The 17,240-nt window shown below is 52.0% G+C and overlaps 1 gene segment (V, D, J or C); it reads right to left on the reverse strand.

Annotated features, from left to right (window-relative positions):
- Nucleotides 1–978: 978 nt before the first annotated feature.
- On the reverse strand, nucleotides 979–2,467 carry LOC148221151 (T cell receptor alpha variable 4-like). The segment is given in 3 exon segments: nucleotides 979–1,022; nucleotides 1,547–1,981; nucleotides 2,416–2,467. Coding segments are annotated over 3 exon segments (531 nt in total).
- Between the last annotated feature and the right edge of the window lie 14,773 nt (nucleotides 2,468–17,240).

Here is a 17,240-nt window from a genome sequence, read left to right on the forward strand (position 1 = left end):
GTGTTCCCATACTGGTTATTTTGGTTTTCTCTAAAACGTATTTTTCACAGCAAATTTCCTGGAACGATGTGAACAGCTAAGGAAATAATGATATTGGGTGCAATAGGAACATTCTCCTGCGGGTATTGCAGCGCTCCATGATTTACAAGGAGGTTTCTAGAGAAGTGGATGGTCCTGAAGTTGTTACAGATTTACCAGCTGAATGTACAGGATTAGGCTTTCTCTGCTAAAAGCTATTTCGATGGTTGTGCCTTCTTGGGCTTCAGAGAGGTAATAAGACGCTAAGACATGTACAGGAAGATGAGAATTCTGCATTTGTGCTGAGAAGAGAAACCTGCAACCATCCTTGCTGACCCTATAGCAACATCACCGCAGATTCTCCTTTCCTGGGGCTTCTATGTCCTCTCTCATAATCTCTAACCTTTTTCCATTGAGAAAACTCGGCCTGAACCAATTCATAGCCGCTGGTTACTCAAGGCTGACCAGTTATATGTTGATGAGCTCTGAGCTGCCCCTTTCATTCCCTTATTACCTAGTGCTACATTGGTGTCATTGTGGGCTTCCCTCATCGCTTTCCCTTTTCCTTGTTCTTCCCCTGGAAAGGAAAATGGGCGTGATTTGAGCCTTAGAGAACTAGATATTCCTGCCTTTCCCATGCCCTGGCTGTGGTCTTTGCTGAACTTGCTCATTCCAATGATTTCCTGAGGATGCTGAAAGGCTCCTGTCCCCAGAGGAAATGGGGGTCTCTAGAGCGATTCTCAGGAGAGAAACCTCATGTGGAGCTTACTCTTTCAAGTGTCTGTCCCGAACACTTGCAAGACTGCTGAAACCTTGGCATCTGCTTTTCAGCATGCCTGAGAGGTTACTAATGTGAAGGAAAAGGGAGCAATAAGTTAGGGGTGAAGGTGTGTATAAGATGAATCGAAATGCTCCTACAGTTCAAGAAATTTATTCTTTTCCGTCCTATATGTCCTAGTCCTACACGAAGGTGCTGAATGCAGATACATGGGTGTATGGGAAACCTGTGGAAGAGAAGAAAATGTAGAGAAACTATTTGAAATATCATCTGAGATTCAAAGTACCCGTCCCTTACACATCCAGGTGAGTATGCAGCTTCTTACACACGTTCCAGTACGGAACAGAGACATTTCTGCGGGGACAGAGATGGAGATTTCTTTGTCACCTCAGAAAGCATCCCTATAAACACTTCTCATGCCATGACCTACTGAGGAGACAACAGTAGCTGAATGAGTCCCAGTTTGCCTGTGAGTGCAGCTGCTTTGTCAGCTGCCAGCACAGATGCTGTCCCGGAGCAGCTGTTTGCTTTGCCAAGCAGGCTGAGAGCAGCATGAGACGTGGGCGGAGGGCCGAAGGCGATGGCAGAGGCGGCGGGCGCAGCAGTTTGGTGAGAGGCAGAGGGCGTCTCGGGAGCGAGGGCAGGCGGGGCTGTGTGTGGCGGCTGTGTCCCGCAGCAGGCAGGCTGGCAGCCGTGTGTCGGGGCCGTGCCGGGCTGTGCGGTGTCGCTGTGCGCGGGCTCGGGGCACACGAAGGAGCTGCGGAGCCGCCTGGGGCCCGGCGGGCGGAGCGGCAGCGCCCCCTGCTGGCCGCGGGCGGCGCTGTGCCCCCGGCCCCGCCCGGCCCCGCCCGCGGCGGTTCGTGCCCGGCCGCAGCCCCGGCTCCTCTGCCCGTGGCCCCAGCGCGCAGTAATACACGGCCGCGTCCCCGCGCCGGGGCCGCCCGAGCCACAGCGAGCTCGAACGGCGATCTGCCGACACCCACAGCTGTCCTGCCATCTCCGGCAGCTCTCTGACGCCTTGGAAAGCGCTGAAGAGGAATTCAGGGCCCTTCTCCGGGAGCTGACGGTACCAGTAGATGGTATCCCCTGTCCCTATGTTGGCGTGTGAGCAGCTGATGTTGACTCCAGTGCCCTCCGTAGTCTCCACTGACGGCTCCTGCTGTACCTGGGCTCTGCCTGCAGTCACTGTACAGGAGAAAAGATAACATTTCTTTACTAGAAAATCCCGTGCAGGGTCAGATGTAAGAGAAAGACACATCACAGCGAACTGGGATATGTTCTGGTTATAAAATAACGAGAAATTATTTCAGTGAGCGTATTTGTTTGAAGAAAAGCATCTATAAGTGGCGATTGAGGAAAAAAAAGAACAAAACTATAAAAATGCAATGGCTGAGAGCGCGGGATATATGTATACATGCACGTATGGATGTCTGCATGACGACGTGGAGTAAAAAAAGACATATTAAAAGCATTGACTTCACGGAGAGAAGAATGTATGACGGCAGAGGACACAACACGGGCTAAACAAGAACCGGAAAGGAACAGGAGAGAAAGAAATGATTCCTGGGCTGGGGCCGATCTCACGTAGCCCGGTGACCGCGGCCGCCAGCCCCACGCACCGAGCAGCAGCTCGGCCAGCGCCGCCAGCCCCGCGCCCCGAGCCCGCCGCATGGCGCCGCTCCGCCGGCCGAGCATCGCTGTGGCCCTGAGCCCCGGCTCTCTGCTGCGGCCGTGCCGCCTCCTCTCGCACGCCGCCAGCTCCGCCCCGGCCGGCCTCAGCCCCCGCCTGTGCCAGCAGCAGCAGCACAACGAGCGACACAAGGACGTTTGGCACGGCCAGGGACAGGACACAGCTGGGTCCCGTCCCACACACCACCCACACTGCATCGCAAGCACATCCATCCACATCAGAGGAGCGTCAGCTTTGCAAGGACACGACAGGGAGAGCTCGGCCCACAGGGGCTGCATTTCAGCGCCTCTTCCCTGCACACATCTGTAGCGAGCAGCTGCCGTCAGCACTCAGCTGCACTCGGGCTCCTTCTGAGCCTGGGAAGCTGCTGCTCTGTGCTGTGCAGGGCCGGAGCAGTGCTCGGTGTCCCTGGCACAGTCAGGGAATTCCCTCGCGATGAGGGACACACACGGACAGACACAGGCTCGTGCACAGCAGTGTGGAGCCATCCACAAATCTGTGCTTGACGTGTGTCCATTGGAACGGGGCTGCTGCAAGAGCACGCAGGGCAGGAACACAGAACTAGCCCTGGGCTGTGCTGAGAACATGTGGGGCCAAAAGCAGGTGGTCTCGAGTGTGGAAGGACAAAGTCAAAGGCATTCATAGGGGATTTTTTTCATTAGTTAGAGATTTGTCAATGTGGAAATGAGTCAAAACAGTCCAGCACGACAAAACGAAAGTGCTAGAATGGATGCTCTAAGACCCATGAGATCATAGTCGACAGGTGGACAGGCAGTTTCTGGTGAGCATTGAGGTCAGCCCTGGGTCCCTTCCTCGAAATTCAGGCTCGCACATGTAAATCTCTCTCTCCCTCCCTCCCCTGGGTTATTTCACAGCCGAGGAAGCTCCCTGCACCAGTGTGTCTTGCACAGCACACAGGTACAAGGCACTGTCAGACAGCTCCACTTCCTCCACCTTCAGGACACTGTATTTCCCCGTGGTGTTCAGGTGCGTGGTGATACGGCCGCTGTGCTTGGGTCCAGTCACTGCTTGATAGGAGACCAGCTGGGGGGATTGGCCTTTCCGCAGCTGGTACCAGAACAAGGCATAAAATCCACTGGTCTGGTATTTGCAGGTGGTGTGGAAGGGGTGTCCCTGCTTCACCGTGACTTGTCCATCTTCTTGGGTAACCGTGATCTGCCCCGCGGTGCCTGGAAGAAAGTCAATGTCAATAGTTCCACAGGGAAGAACTAGAGGCAGGAAGAGCAAATTGGGTGCAAAACCCTAGTGGAGAAAGCAGTCTGCCCTGCAGGGAAGACCTGAGATGTGCAGACAGACAGATGAGAGTGATTTTGGGCAGGGTTTCAGAGCTCTCAGCACAACCAGACATTGAAAGGAGCTGGGCTGGGTCCCTGCTCCTACTTCACCGCTCAGACGACATCGGAACAGTCTGAATTTTGTGTGCTAAGGGAGGCTAAGGAGCACACCGACGTTCAGCAGAAGGATTTATCTTGCTTCCCCATCCCTGTCCATGTCTGAGGTCTCCTCGATCCCTGAGTACACACCAAGCTGAGCTTGAAATGAGGGAGCCCTGGTTGAGCTGCCAGCCCAGAGGTCGATCACTGAAAGCTGTGTCAGAGCTGTGTCAGCCTGGTGGCAGAAAGGGACACTCTGTCAATGTCAGTGGTATGAGAACTTGAGATGCCGGGGCAGGTTTGACAGAATCGGACGATTTACATGTAAATGGGAACAATGCGGGACAGTAGAGACAGCTGAGATGTCGTGAGGTGACAGCAGGAGAATGAGAAGAGAGGGGCAGAGGGAGATGGATTGAAGGTGACAGAAAAGACGGAGAAAGTATCTGAGGTTTCTCTCCCTTCCACTTTCCTTTACAAATCCAAGAACTTTTTGGGCAAACACATGCAAAACCACAAAAAGGAGCCGATTTTTCTCAGCCTTTCCCCTCGAATCACCGATATTTCTCAACAGCTTCCTGATCGGGCTGTTGAGGGTTTCCTGGGAAAAGAATACGAAGAAGGAGACGGGTGCCTTGGGGAAAAAGTAGGACTTACCCAGGAGCTGTCCCAGCAAGACGGTGAGGATGAGATGTGCGAGGTGCATGGCGAGAGCAAGCTGCGTGTTTGCTGAGTGAGGAAGAGTCAGAAAGCACGTCGCAGCGGCGAGAGAACAGAGGTGCCGGAAACGCCTCTGTGCGGGAGCCAAGGGAGCAGCAGCGGGAGCAGGCAGAGCAATGGCCTGTCCTTGGCGTGCCTGAAATGCTCCTGCTGCGTTTGTGGCTCGTCCAGCAGCAGCCGCCGTTTGTCCCTCAGCCAGTGGCATTGGGAGCATTCCGTGCCTCTGGGGCCTCAGCCATGGCAAGGGGCTCTTCCCGCTCAGCTCGCAGTGGAGTCCTCCCCTCCCCAGCTGCAATCGCCAGCTCTGCTGCACACCCCGTGCTGGGCATTTGCGAGCTCAGCGGCTCCTTCTCCTCTGAGCTTTCTCACCTGTGTCAGGAAAATTAATCCATAAACACCAGAGGTTTTATGTCCAAAAAGTAAACAGAAGTGTCCCTTTTGCTTTATTCGAATAAAGGTAGAGGTCATGGGACATTCCTCTGGAAGCTCTCAAATTTTTGGAGGACGCAGCCTCCTTTTTATCCTATTTTCCCGGCCGAATTTCCCTCTCTCCTTTCCCTTTGGCTGTGGCACTTGAGAGGAACAGACTTCCCGGAACGCCTGATACCTGAAATTCTCCTCTAATGTATAACCCTCCCTTTTAATTTTTAATTCTTATAGAATTCATGGTTTTCCCCCCGTTGCTTCTTTCATCTTTCGATATCCAATTTCATTTATCAGCAGCCCTACAGTTTGTTTGTAAAGGCAAATATCTTTTTCCATTCATCAATCAGTGGAATCCATCCCAGTGTTTCTTTTATCTCTCAGAGCTAGCCTTATCTACAAGCAGATCCACAGCTCATTTGGAAAGACAAATTCAACATTCCTCTCACCTTTGTGGGCTCATTGCAATTTCCTCTGTTAACAGGGGACTCCTCTGTCTTTGTGCCTTCTCCCCTGCCATTCTTCATCTTCCTGGTACGAACACCTCTCTCCCAGGTGCCTCACTCCCATCCGCTTTTCCGTATCAACTCCACAGTGATATTATAATAATTTTGTTTTTGTCCAAAACGCGTTTGTCACACAAAACTCCCTGGAATAACATGAAAAATGATGCAGGGACTGACAACTTGTATAATAGGAACATTCTCATGCAGGTGTTGCACCGCTCCATAGTTTCGAAGGAGAAGTGGAGGGTCCTGTCGTCTCACAGATTTTTAAGTTGTAAGCTTGTGCTTCTACGGACTCCTTCCAAGACTGTGCCTTCTTAGGTTTCAGAGCAGAGAAAAGATGGTAGAAGATGTTCAAGGGGAGGAGGATTCTTCCCAGCATTTGTACTGAGACAAGAAACCTGCAACCGTCCTTGCTGATGCCATACACATCACTGCAGTCTCTCCTTTCCTGGGGGTTTCATGCTCTCTCTCATCTTTTCTAACCCTTTACCCTTGACAAAGCTCAGCCGGAGCCAATTCACAGCCACAGCCCCTGGTTCCTAAAGGCTCATCAATTAGAGGCTGATGAACTCTGAGCTCCCCCTTTGAATCCCTTATCACCGACTGCTACATTGGTGTAAATGTGTGCTTTTGTCATCGCTTTCCCTTTTCGTTGTTCTTCCCTTGGAAAGGTAAACGGACGTGATGTGAACCTTAGAGAGCCAGACATTTTCGCCCTTTACATGTCCTGACTGTGGCCTCTGCTGAACTTGCTCATTCCAATGAGTTCCTGAAGGTGCAGAAAAGCTCTTGCCCTCAAATGAAATGGAATTTGTAGGGAATGTGTGTGGAGTGAAAGCCCATGTGGAGCTCATTCTTTCAAGAGTGTCCCCCAAACCGTTGCAACTGTGCTAAACATTGTCATATGCTTTTGTATACCTGAGAGGATACTAAGGTGTAGGAAAGGGGACCAACCAGTTTCAGCTGGTAGGTGGGAGTGAGAGAGCCCCTTTACGAATTGAAACGCTGTGTCGCTGTGCGCGGGCTCGGGGCGGTTCGTGCCCGGCCGCAGCCCCGGCTCCTCTGCCCGTGGCCCCAGCGCGCAGTAATACACGGCCGCGTCCCCGCGCCGGGGCCGCCTGAGCCACAGCGAGCTCGAACGGCGATCTGCCGACACCCACAGCTGTCCTGCAATGTCCGGCAGCTCTTTGGACGCTTTCACAGTGAGTGCGAGGAAGTCGAGTCCTCGGCCCGGGAGCTGACGGTACCAGAAGATGGTCTCGCCTATCTGTATATTGGCGTGTGAGCAGCTGATGTTGACTCCAGTGCCCTCGGTAGTCTCCGATGACGGCTCCTGCTGTACCTGGGCTCTGCCTGGAGCCACTGTACGGGATAAAAGAACAACATTTCTTTAGTAGAAAAGACCATGCAGGGGCAGAAGGAAGAGGAAGACGGATCACAGCGAACTGGGATATGTTCTGGATATAAAATATGGAGAGATTATTTCAGTGAGCGTATTTGATTGAAGAAAAGCATCAATAAGGGTCGGTTTGAGGAAAAAAACAGAAGAAAGTTACAAAAATGCAATGGCTGAGAGCGCGGGATATATGCATACATGCACGTATGGATGTCTGAATAACGACGTGGAGTAAAAAAGGCAGATTTGAAAGCAATGACTTCACGGAGGGATGAAAGAGTTCTGGCAGAGGACAGATCAGAGGGGAAATAAGAACGGAAAGGAAACAGGAGGGTAAGAGATGAATCTTGGGCTGGGGCCGGTCTAACATAGCCCCGTGACCCGGGCGCTGCCCCTTGGGCGCCACCCCCGCGCACCGAGCAGCAGCGCGGCCAGCGCCGCCAGCCCCGCGCCCCGAGCCCGCCGCATGGCGCCGCTCCGCCGGCCGAGCATCGCTGTGGCCCTGAGCCCCGGCTCTCTGCTGCGGCCGTGCCGCCTCCTCTCGCACGCCGCCAGCTCCGCCCCGGCCGGCCTCAGCCCCCGCCTCTGCCAGCAGCAGCAGCACAACGAGCGACACAAGGACGTTTGGCACGGCCAGGGACAGGACACAGCTGGGTCCCGTCCCACACACCACCCACACTGCACCGCAAGCACATCCTTCCTGAACACATCTCTCGCGGGCAGGTGCTGTCAGCTCTCAGCTATGCTCAGGCTCCTCCTGAGCCTGGGAAGCTGCTGCTCTGTGCTGTGCAGGGCCTGAGCAGTGCTCGGTGTCCCTGCCGCCATAGTCAGGGAATTCCCTTCCTATAAAGGATCACTCATGGACAAACACAGATACACAAATGCTTGTGCACACCAGTGTGGAGTCATTCAGAAATTTGTGCTTCTCATGTGTCCCTGCAAACGCTGCTGCTCCAAGAGCTCACAAGGCAGGAACACACGAAGGAGCAATATCAGCTGTTGACTTTGCTGAGGACACACGGTGCCAGAAGTAGCAGGGCAGGGGCATTGTGTGGAAGGACGAGGTTCCAGTTAAGCAAAGTGCAACGGTTTTGTTGTACCCAAAATGGAGATGAGTCAAACTAGACCAGCATACCTTCCTGAGGGCAATCATAGCAGGACAGGCACACCCGTGGGGAGAGAACCAGGACTGAACATCGGCATGAGCTGGGGCAGAAGGCCAGACAGGACTGGGGGATGTCATCCAGCACAACAGCCCATGAGTGTCCCATTGAGGATGACTGGGGCTTCCTCCTGGGAGTGATAAAAGCAGAGGCACGCTGGCTGACACATCACTCTCCTGTTGTGGATCCATTCAGCACTGCAGCTGAGGCTTCTGCCTTTACTGCTGTGTCCCTGTCCAAAATATCCTGGAGCCTTTCATCCCAGTGTTCAGAAGAAGCCTTCTGTTTGGAATGGGCATGGCCCAAACCTGGAAAAGAAAGGGCAGCAGTGCAGGAAATAAAAGCACAGCCTCCAGCATTAGGTGTGTTGGTTTGCACTCAGATGAGCTTGTGGGGAAATTGTTCCCTGTGCAAAGGTGTCCTCTAGGCCTGTGGAAATGAAGGGCAGTAAAGATAGGCAGATCTAATCCCTGAGGTCTTACCAATTACTCCTGCCTATTTCTATGGCTACTACATGGAAGAAAATACTTAGAAAAAACAAGATAGAAGCAAACCAGAATGTTGTATACAGAGACCAAACATTCCAAAGTGTATTAGAGCCCTCCCATTGACTCCTAACATTTAGATTGTAACCCCTTGCTGCTTTTAAAACACCTGATGGAGCTTTGGTGTGTCTCAGTCAAAACTTAGTGTCAGACTGAGACAATCGCTTATGTCTGAAGGAATTGACTGCACGCATTTCGTGAGTATTGATCCATCATGAAATCTTGTGATGATCTGTTGCTAATAGGGAGTCTCCCCATAATCAGAAAGGCAAGGGTCTCTCAGTGCCAGGTAAGAAATTGAGAGAGTTGTGTGTGAAATTGAACAGAGAGTTGTGTGTGAATCAGCACTGGCAGACAGACAGAACAATCCCCAAGCCACAGCTAAAATGAAAAATGTGATTCCCTTCTCTCAGGTACCTTGGGATCCCTGAAGCCACCTGTGGGCAGAATTACAAAAGCAGAGATGCAGGCACAGTGAAACTCGGTGCATGCTAAAGGATCACCATGGGCTCTGCACACCACTTTCCCAAGGGCTCTTTGCAGCTGCAAGGTCACTTGATGAATGACAATCCTCCTCAGCCCTGGCCCACTTTTCACCTATTCCTCCCAACACCACAGCCGCAATACTCAGGCACAGTGCAGGGAAGGGCTTTAGTGTGGGTGAGTGGGCTCAAGGTGGGCATCTCCCACTCTCAGCGAACTCCCATCACTCTTTTCCCAGCCACACAGAAGGCCTGGAAACCCGAGTTGCACAATTTGACTCTGCCTAGTCCAAGAGTTGTGCAGTGGCCGTGGAGAGTGCAAGCAGCCTCTTTGGCTGGCTTGAGGCTTCTCAATGAACTCAAGAGGACTGGAGATGTAGATTTGTGTATGTCTGTGTATGTGTGCTACCTAAGCAAGCAGTTGGTTCAGTCTTGAGCATTGTTTCTGATGATACCCCATACATGTGGGGGAAAAGCAGCAAGACATTGGATTGATGTGAAGTAGTGAGGTAAGAAGGTTAAGACGAGGGTGGCTTACATAGATTTGTTAGCAAAGTCCACTTGATTATTTACAGGGTCAGCTAAAGCTGTCAGGGAGACTGCCAGTGAGTCAGGAAGTTGAGAAAGGACCCCCTTGCATTCCAAACTCCTTCTCATATGGGGAGTTCACGTGCAGCTGGCTCCTGGCTTTGTCCCAGCCTTGGTCAATGCTTTAAGTCTAAACAATTCTATCTTGGACCATGCATCCTTTCTATCACTTAGCTAAGATTTCAAGGCTTCAGTGCTCTTCTTGCCAACTGACACACCAAGTATAAGATCAGGATTCCTCAGCCTTGAGGAGTGACCTTGATTGATGCCCCTGCTAAAGGGAAGATCCTGGTGGGCAACCCAGTAGCACGCAGGAGAGCTGAGTGAGACCTGATGTGTGCAGCTTTTCTGGAATGAGCTGTTTGAGTGGGAGTTGCAGTCCAGCTGTATTTCAATGGGCACATGTTGTAACAGGCCTGAGCAGGTGAGCAAGATGTGTGGCTGTGAGCTGTGGTGGTGTTGTGTGTGCCCAGAGTGCAGCTTAAGGCAGATGGAGGCGTCATGTCCCAGATGGGTATTGAAGGAAGGGAAGTTCCGGGAAGGGAAGACAAGGGAATAAGCTTTTTCCTAATATTTTGTAGTAGAGTCATCTTGCAGAATACTTTTTTGCAACCTGGATTAAGACAAAGTTAGCAATTTCTCGTGACAGGGCTTTCTTAAAACTCAGTCATCATCTCAGTTCCCCACCGCGGGACATATTTTGCTTTATGCCTTCCCTAAATAGTGGCAGCCGAATCTAGATTCAAGAATGACCACAGCAACACAGAATATATCAGGATCAAGTAATTTGTTTTCCGATGAACTCCCAGTGCTGTGTGGTCAGAGCAACGAACTTGAGCTGTCACTTGACCTTCAGAAAAGGCAAAAAGAGCTCAGCAGCGGTGGGAAGAGAAGAACAGAGGTAAGAGGAGAACCAGCCTGACATGGGCTGGGTGGGAATGTGTGCCCTCATGGATGTATTTTAGAGACAATATTTGCAGACCTTTGTAGACAGGCCGGAGGATGCCACGTTCCCCAGAAGGAACAGAGCCCTTTGGGAAGGAGCAAGAGATGGCTTGTGCAGGACCCTGCTGCGGTCCGTGCCTCACACAGACCATCTCAGTGTGCACAGGGAGCTGTGGCCGGGCGGGACTGTTTGCTGCCGTCAGGAGCTGAGCTGCACGGAGGCCGCAGTGAGAAGAGGGGCTGAGCGCGCTCGGAGACTCCGAGTTGGAGCTGCCGGTGCCGGTGTCGGTTCCGGTGTGGGGAGCGCCCCCTGCTGGGCGGGGACGAGCGGGGCGAGGCTGCCCCGGCGGGCGGAGCGGCAGCGCCCCCTGCTGGCCGCGGGCGGCGCTGTGCCCCCGGCCCCGCCCGGCCCCGCCCGCGGCGGTTCGTGCCCGGCCGCAGCCCCGGCTCCTCTGCCCGTGGCCCCAGCGCGCAGTAATACACGGCCGCGTCCCCGCGCCGGGGCCCCCTGAGCCACAGCGAGCTCGAACGGCGATCTGCCGACACCCACAGCAGTCCTGCAATCTCCGGCAGCTCTTTGGACGCTTTCACAGTGAGTGCGAGGAAGTCGAGTCCTCGGCCCGGGAGCTGACGGTACCAGAAGATGGTCTCGCCTATCTGTATATTGGCGTGTGAGCAGCTGATGTTGACTCCAGTGCCCTCCGTAGTCTCCACTGACAGCTCCTGCTGTACCTGGGCTCTGCCTGCAGCCACTGTACGGGATAAAAGAACAACATTTCTTTAGTAGAAAAGACCATGCAGGGGCAGAAGGAAGAGGAAGACGGATCACAGCGAACTGGGATATGTTCTGGATATAAAATATGGAGAGATTATTTCAGTGAGCGTATTTGTTTGAAGAAAAGCATCAATAAGGGTCGGTTTGAGGAAAAAAAAACAGAAGAGAGTTACAAAAATGCAATGGCTGAGAGCGCGGGATATATGCATACATGCACGTATGGATGTCTGAATAACGACGTGGAGTAAAAAAGGCAGATTTGAAAGCAATGACTTCACGGAGGGAATAATGTAGTACGACAGAGGACACAACACGGGCTAAACAAGACCCGAAAGGAACAGGAGAGAAAGAAATGATTCCTGGGCAGGGACCGATCTCACGTAGCCCGGTGACCGCGACCGCCACCCCCGCGCACCGAGCAGCAGCGCGGCCAGCGCCGCCAGCCCCGCGCCCCGAGCCCGCCGCATGGCGCCGCTCCGCCGGCCGAGCATCGCTGTGGCCCTGAGCCCCGGCTCTCTGCTGCGGCCGTGCCGCCTCCTCTCGCACGCCGCCAGCTCCGCCCCGGCCGGCCTCAGCCCCCGCCTCTGCCAGCAGCAGCAGCACAACGAGCGACACAAGGACGTTTGGCACGGCCAGGGACAGGACACAGCTGGGTCCCGTCCCACACACCACCCACACTGCATCGCAAGCACATCCATCCGCATCAGAGGAGCGTCAGCTTTGCAAGGACACGAAAGGGAGGGCTCGGCACACAGGGGCTGCATTTCCGCGCCTCTTCCCTGCACACATCTGCAGCGAGCAGCTGCCGTCAGCACTCAGCTGCACTCGGGCTCCTTCTGAGCCTGGGAAGCTGCTGCTCTGTGCTGTGCAGGGCCAGAGCAGTGCTCGGTGTCCCTGGCACAGTCAGGGAATTCCCTCGCGATGAGGGACACACACGGACAGACACAGGCTCGTGCACAGCAGTGTGGAGCCATCCACAAATCTGTGCTTGACGTGTGTCCATGCAAAGGGGGCTGCTGCAAGAGCACGCAGGGCAGGAACACAGAACCAGCCCTGGGCTGTGCTGAGAACATGTGGGGCCAAAAGCAGCATGGGTGGAGTGTGGAAGGACAAGGTCCCAAGTATGCACAAGCGAGATTTTTCTTCGAGACTGCACGATGTGGAAATAAATCACAATTGTCCAGAATATTTTCCCAAGGGAAACGTCAGGATGGATGTTGTAAAAACCATCAGACCATTTATGATAGGTTGACTTAGGAAGAAGAAACTTAGAGAGAAGTTCTTCCTAAGGCAATTTTTTTGTGGGGGTTGGGACACCTGTAACAGTTAATTGAAGAAAGTTAATTTGTTTCGTGAACACACGTTTTAAAGGAAGTAATTCGGAATTTACTCTTTTTCTTTTTCCGGCGGCTGAACAGGTAAGACCAACCCAAGCTTCCCCCTCCCCTATGCAAGGGGGAGGCTCGGGAGGTCGCTTGGGCTCCTTTTGCCAACGAGAGGACCCAGTGGCCGGGAGGAAAAATAATTGTGTGATAAGACTTTCACGGCTTCCTTCTCTACGGGCCTGCGGCTCTGGCGTGGGGGGGGGAGGCCGACTCTTGCTGCTGCCGGACGGGCCGGGCCTGCCCGGGTGGCCATGAGCAGTGTGGGGCTGCAGCCCAGTCCCAAAAAGGCTGATTGACACCTCAGCTGCCCTCCCCCCCCCCCCCCCCCAGCGCGGCCTGAGCCTGGCCCAACTTTTGTAGTTGTGTTAAATTTTACTTCTTTAGTGCTGAAATAAGATTTACAAAGCCTCCGGTCTTTCTTTTAAATTTGAAAGAAAATAAGAAGATTTCTGAAGTCAGTAACATAAGAGCTAAGTTTTTAAGATGAAAGGAAAATGAAAAAATGCTAAAATAACTGAAAATCTTTTTGTAAAATCGTAGGAATGAACTGATGTATTGAATATTCCTATAAACCATAGAAAAAAAAACCCATGGGGGAATGGAAATATTCCATTTAAGATATTTTAACTAAAGAGTATCTGTGTTGAGAATTTCTGCCCTGAGAAAAGAAAGAGATTTCAGTTTTCTGAAAATGAAGCCTGAGCAGAAAAAAAAGAGACAGAGAAAATCTTTGCTGTCGAACATTTCATTCTTAAAAATAATACCCCATAAGACAGACATGGCCCAAATTTACAGTTTTAGGACAGCTGTGAAGTTGGAAGGAGTGTCACAGTTACAAGTTCCCAGGCAGATAGAAATCATAAAAAACAAAACCACAAAAGAACTGTCTTTTTCCTTCTTGTAGGAAAAATCCCTACAACCTGAACAAGAAAAAAATTCTCTCTCCAGAAAAGAACGGAAAAAACTAAATTAGGAACTGACCGAAGTATTTGTTATGTTTGTTTTGTTGTTATGAAGATTGGGAAAGGGAGGGAAGGAGTGATCTGAAAAATCTTAGTCTGAATGTTTTTTCCTTTCTCTTTGTTTGTGTAATTAATAAATTTTCTTTTATAATCTCTCAAGTTTTAAGCCTGCCTTCCTCTTTTACTCCTGGTTCTGTCTCACAACAGCAAAAATAAGTTTATTTAAATAGACAACTCAAAACAAAGACATTAATTTGGTGCATTGGCCAAGAAATCAAAACTAAACCAAGACACCATTGTACACAGATTAGATGCAACTTCTGATGAGTACTGGGGTGAGATCTTTTTCACTGTCTGAAAAGCAGGATTTCACTGACCCATGCCCTCCCTCCCCTGGGTTGTTGCACAGCCGAGGAAGCTCCCTGCACCAGGGTGTCTTGCACAGCACACAGGTACAAGGCGCTGTCAGACAGCTCCACTTCCTCCACCTTCAGGACACTGTATTTCCCCGTGGTGTTCAGGTGCGTGGTGATACGGCCGCTGTGCTTGGGGCCAGTCCCTGATTGATAGGAGACCAGCTGGGGGGATTGGCCTTTCTTCAGCAGGTACCAGAGCACCGCAGGAAAACCAGTGATCTGGTATTTGCAGGTGGTGTGGAAGGGGTGTCCCTGCTTCACCGTGATTTCTCCATCTTCCTGGGTGACCGTGATCTGCCCCGTGGTGCCTGGAAGAAAGTCAATGTCAGCATCTCCTCAGGGAAGGACTACGGAAGCAATACGAAGTGTATAGAAAGCCCTGGTGGAGTAAACTCCCTGGCTTAAAGAAGAGTCCAGAGAGATTTCGGGCATGAGTTCAGAGCTCTTTGCTTTGCATCACCCAAACGAGAGCTGGGCTGCGTCTCTGCTCCGGCTCCTCCTGCTCAGCGTACCAGGCAACAGCCTGTCCTGGCTGAACATCGTGTGCTGTAACCAGCACTCTTCCAACTGCCTGAGGAACTCACCAAAGTTCAACAAAGGGTTTCATCCTGCTTTCACATCCCTGTCACCTCTGAGGGCTCCTCGATCCCTGAGTACCGACAAAGCTGAGCTTGAAATGAGGGAGCCCTGGTTGTGCTGCCAGCCCAGAGATCGATCACTGGAAGGCATGGCAGAGCTGTGTCAGCTTGGAGGCAAACAGGGACAGCCTATTCAAGTCAGTGAAATAAGAATTTGGGATTTCGGGGCAGGTTTGATAGGATCTGGGAATTTACATATAAAGAGGTAGAATGTGGGACAGAAGAGAAAGCTGCGATCTGCTGAGGTGACAGCAGGAGGATGAGAAGAGAGGCAGAAGGAGATGGATTGAAGGGGAGAGAAAAGACAGAGAAGCGATCTGAGGTTTCTCTTCTCCCCTTCCACTTTCTTTTACAAATCCAAGAGCTTTTTGAGCAAACACATGCAAAATCACAAAGAGGAGACGATTTTTCTCAGCCTTTCCCTTCGAATCCGCCACATTTCTCTACAGTTTCCTGAACGGGCTGTTGAGGGTTTCCTGGGGGAAGGAGTAAGTAGAAGGCGCCGGGTGCCTTGGGGAAAAGGCAGGACTTACCCAGGAGCTGTCCCAGCAAGACGGTGAGGATGAGATGTGCGAGGTGCATGGCGAGAGCAAGCTGCGTGTTTGCTGAGTGAGGAAGAGTCAGAAAGCACGTCGCAGCGGCGAGAGAACAGAGGTGCCGGAAACGCCTCTGTGCGGGAGCCAAGGGAGCAGCAGCGGGAGCAGGCAGAGCAATGGCCTGTCCTTGGCGTGCCTGAAATGCTCCTGCTGCGTTTGTGGCTCGTCCAGCAGCAGCCGCCGTTTGTCCCTCAGCCAGTGGCATTGGGAGCATTCCGTGCCTCTGGGGCCTCAGCCATGGCAAGGGGCTCTTCCCGCTCAGCTCGCAGTGGAGTCCTCCCCTCCCCAGCTGCAATCGCCAGCTCTGCTGCACACCCCGTGCTGGGCATTTGCGAGCTCAGCGGCTCCTTCCCCTCTGAGCTTTCTCACCTGTGTGGGCTCATTGCAATTTCGTCTGTGAACAGGGGACTCCTCTGTCTCTGCCCCTTCTCCTGTTCCCTTCTTCCTCTTCCTGGGACAAATGCCTCTTTCCCAGGTCCCTCACTCCCACCCTCTTTTCCATATCAACTCCAGAGTGATCCCCTACTGGTCATTTGGTCTTTCTCTATAACAGGTTTCTCATAAAAATTCTCCTGGATTAAGTTGTTCAAAGATGCAGGTAATCATCATGGGTGTGAAAGGAACATTTTCATGCAGATGTTGCACTCCTCCATGGTTTAGAAGGAGGTTTCTAGAGAAGTGGAGGATCCTGAAGTTGTCACAGATTTTCCAGGTGAAGGCTTACCCTTCTATGGTCTCCTTCAAATCTTTTACATTCTTAGGCCTCAGAGCAGAGAAAAGATGGTAGGAGATGTGCAAAGAGATGAGGATTCTTCCCAGCACTTGTGCTGACACAAGAAACCTGCAATCATCCTTGCTGATCCCATACACATCTCTGGCAGTTTTTCCTTTTCTGTGGCTTTCATGTCCTCCCTCATCGTCTCTAACCCTATCTCACTGAGAAATCTCAGCCTGCGCCAATTCACAGGCACAGCCCCTGGTTCCTAAAGGCTCATCAATTAGAGGTTGATGAGCTCTGAGCTGCCCCTTTGAATCCCTTATCACCGACTGCTACATTGGTGTAAATGTGTGCTTTTGTCATTGCTTTCCCTTTTCCTTGTTCTTCCCTTGGAAAGGAAAACGGACGTGACATGAGCCTTAGAGAAGCAGACACTCTCACCCTTTACATACCCTGACTGTGGCTCTGCTGAACTTGATCATTGCCATGAGATCCTGAAGATGCAGAAAGGCTCCTGCCCCCAAAGGAAATGGGGTCTGTAGGGGACGTCTGTGGAGTGAAACCCCATGTGGAGCCCATTCTTTCAAGTATCTCCCTCCAAGCCTTGCAGCATTGCTAAACTAGGGCATCTGAGTTTTATTATACCTGAGAGGGTACTAACGTGTAGGAAAGGGGACCAACCAGTTTCAGGTGGGAGGTGGGTGTGAGAGAGCCCTTATATGAATTTCAGTGGTTCTCTAACAGAGTTACTCTTTTCCATCCCAGATATTCTAGTGTTTCAGAAAGCTATGGAATGCACATCCATGGGGTTTTGGGGAAACTTTTGGAAGAGAAGAAATTGTAGAGAAATTAATTCTAGCATCAGCTGGGATGCAAAGTCCACCTCCCTTAGTTATCCCGGTGAGAATGATGGTTCTTATGCACCTTGCAGTATGGAACAGAGACTTTTCTGCAGGGATAGAGATTCCTTTGCCACCTCAGAAAGCGTCACTTGCAATCCCTCTCATGCCATCACCTGCTGAGGTGACAGCAGTAGCTGAATGAGCCCCAGTTTGCCTGTGAGTGCAGCTGCTTTGTCAGCCCCCAGCACAGATGCTGT

The sequence above is a fragment of the Sturnus vulgaris genome, chromosome 27, assembly GCF_052056855.1.
Source record: "Sturnus vulgaris isolate bStuVul1 chromosome 27, bStuVul1.hap1, whole genome shotgun sequence".
NCBI lineage: Eukaryota > Metazoa > Chordata > Aves > Passeriformes > Sturnidae > Sturnus > Sturnus vulgaris.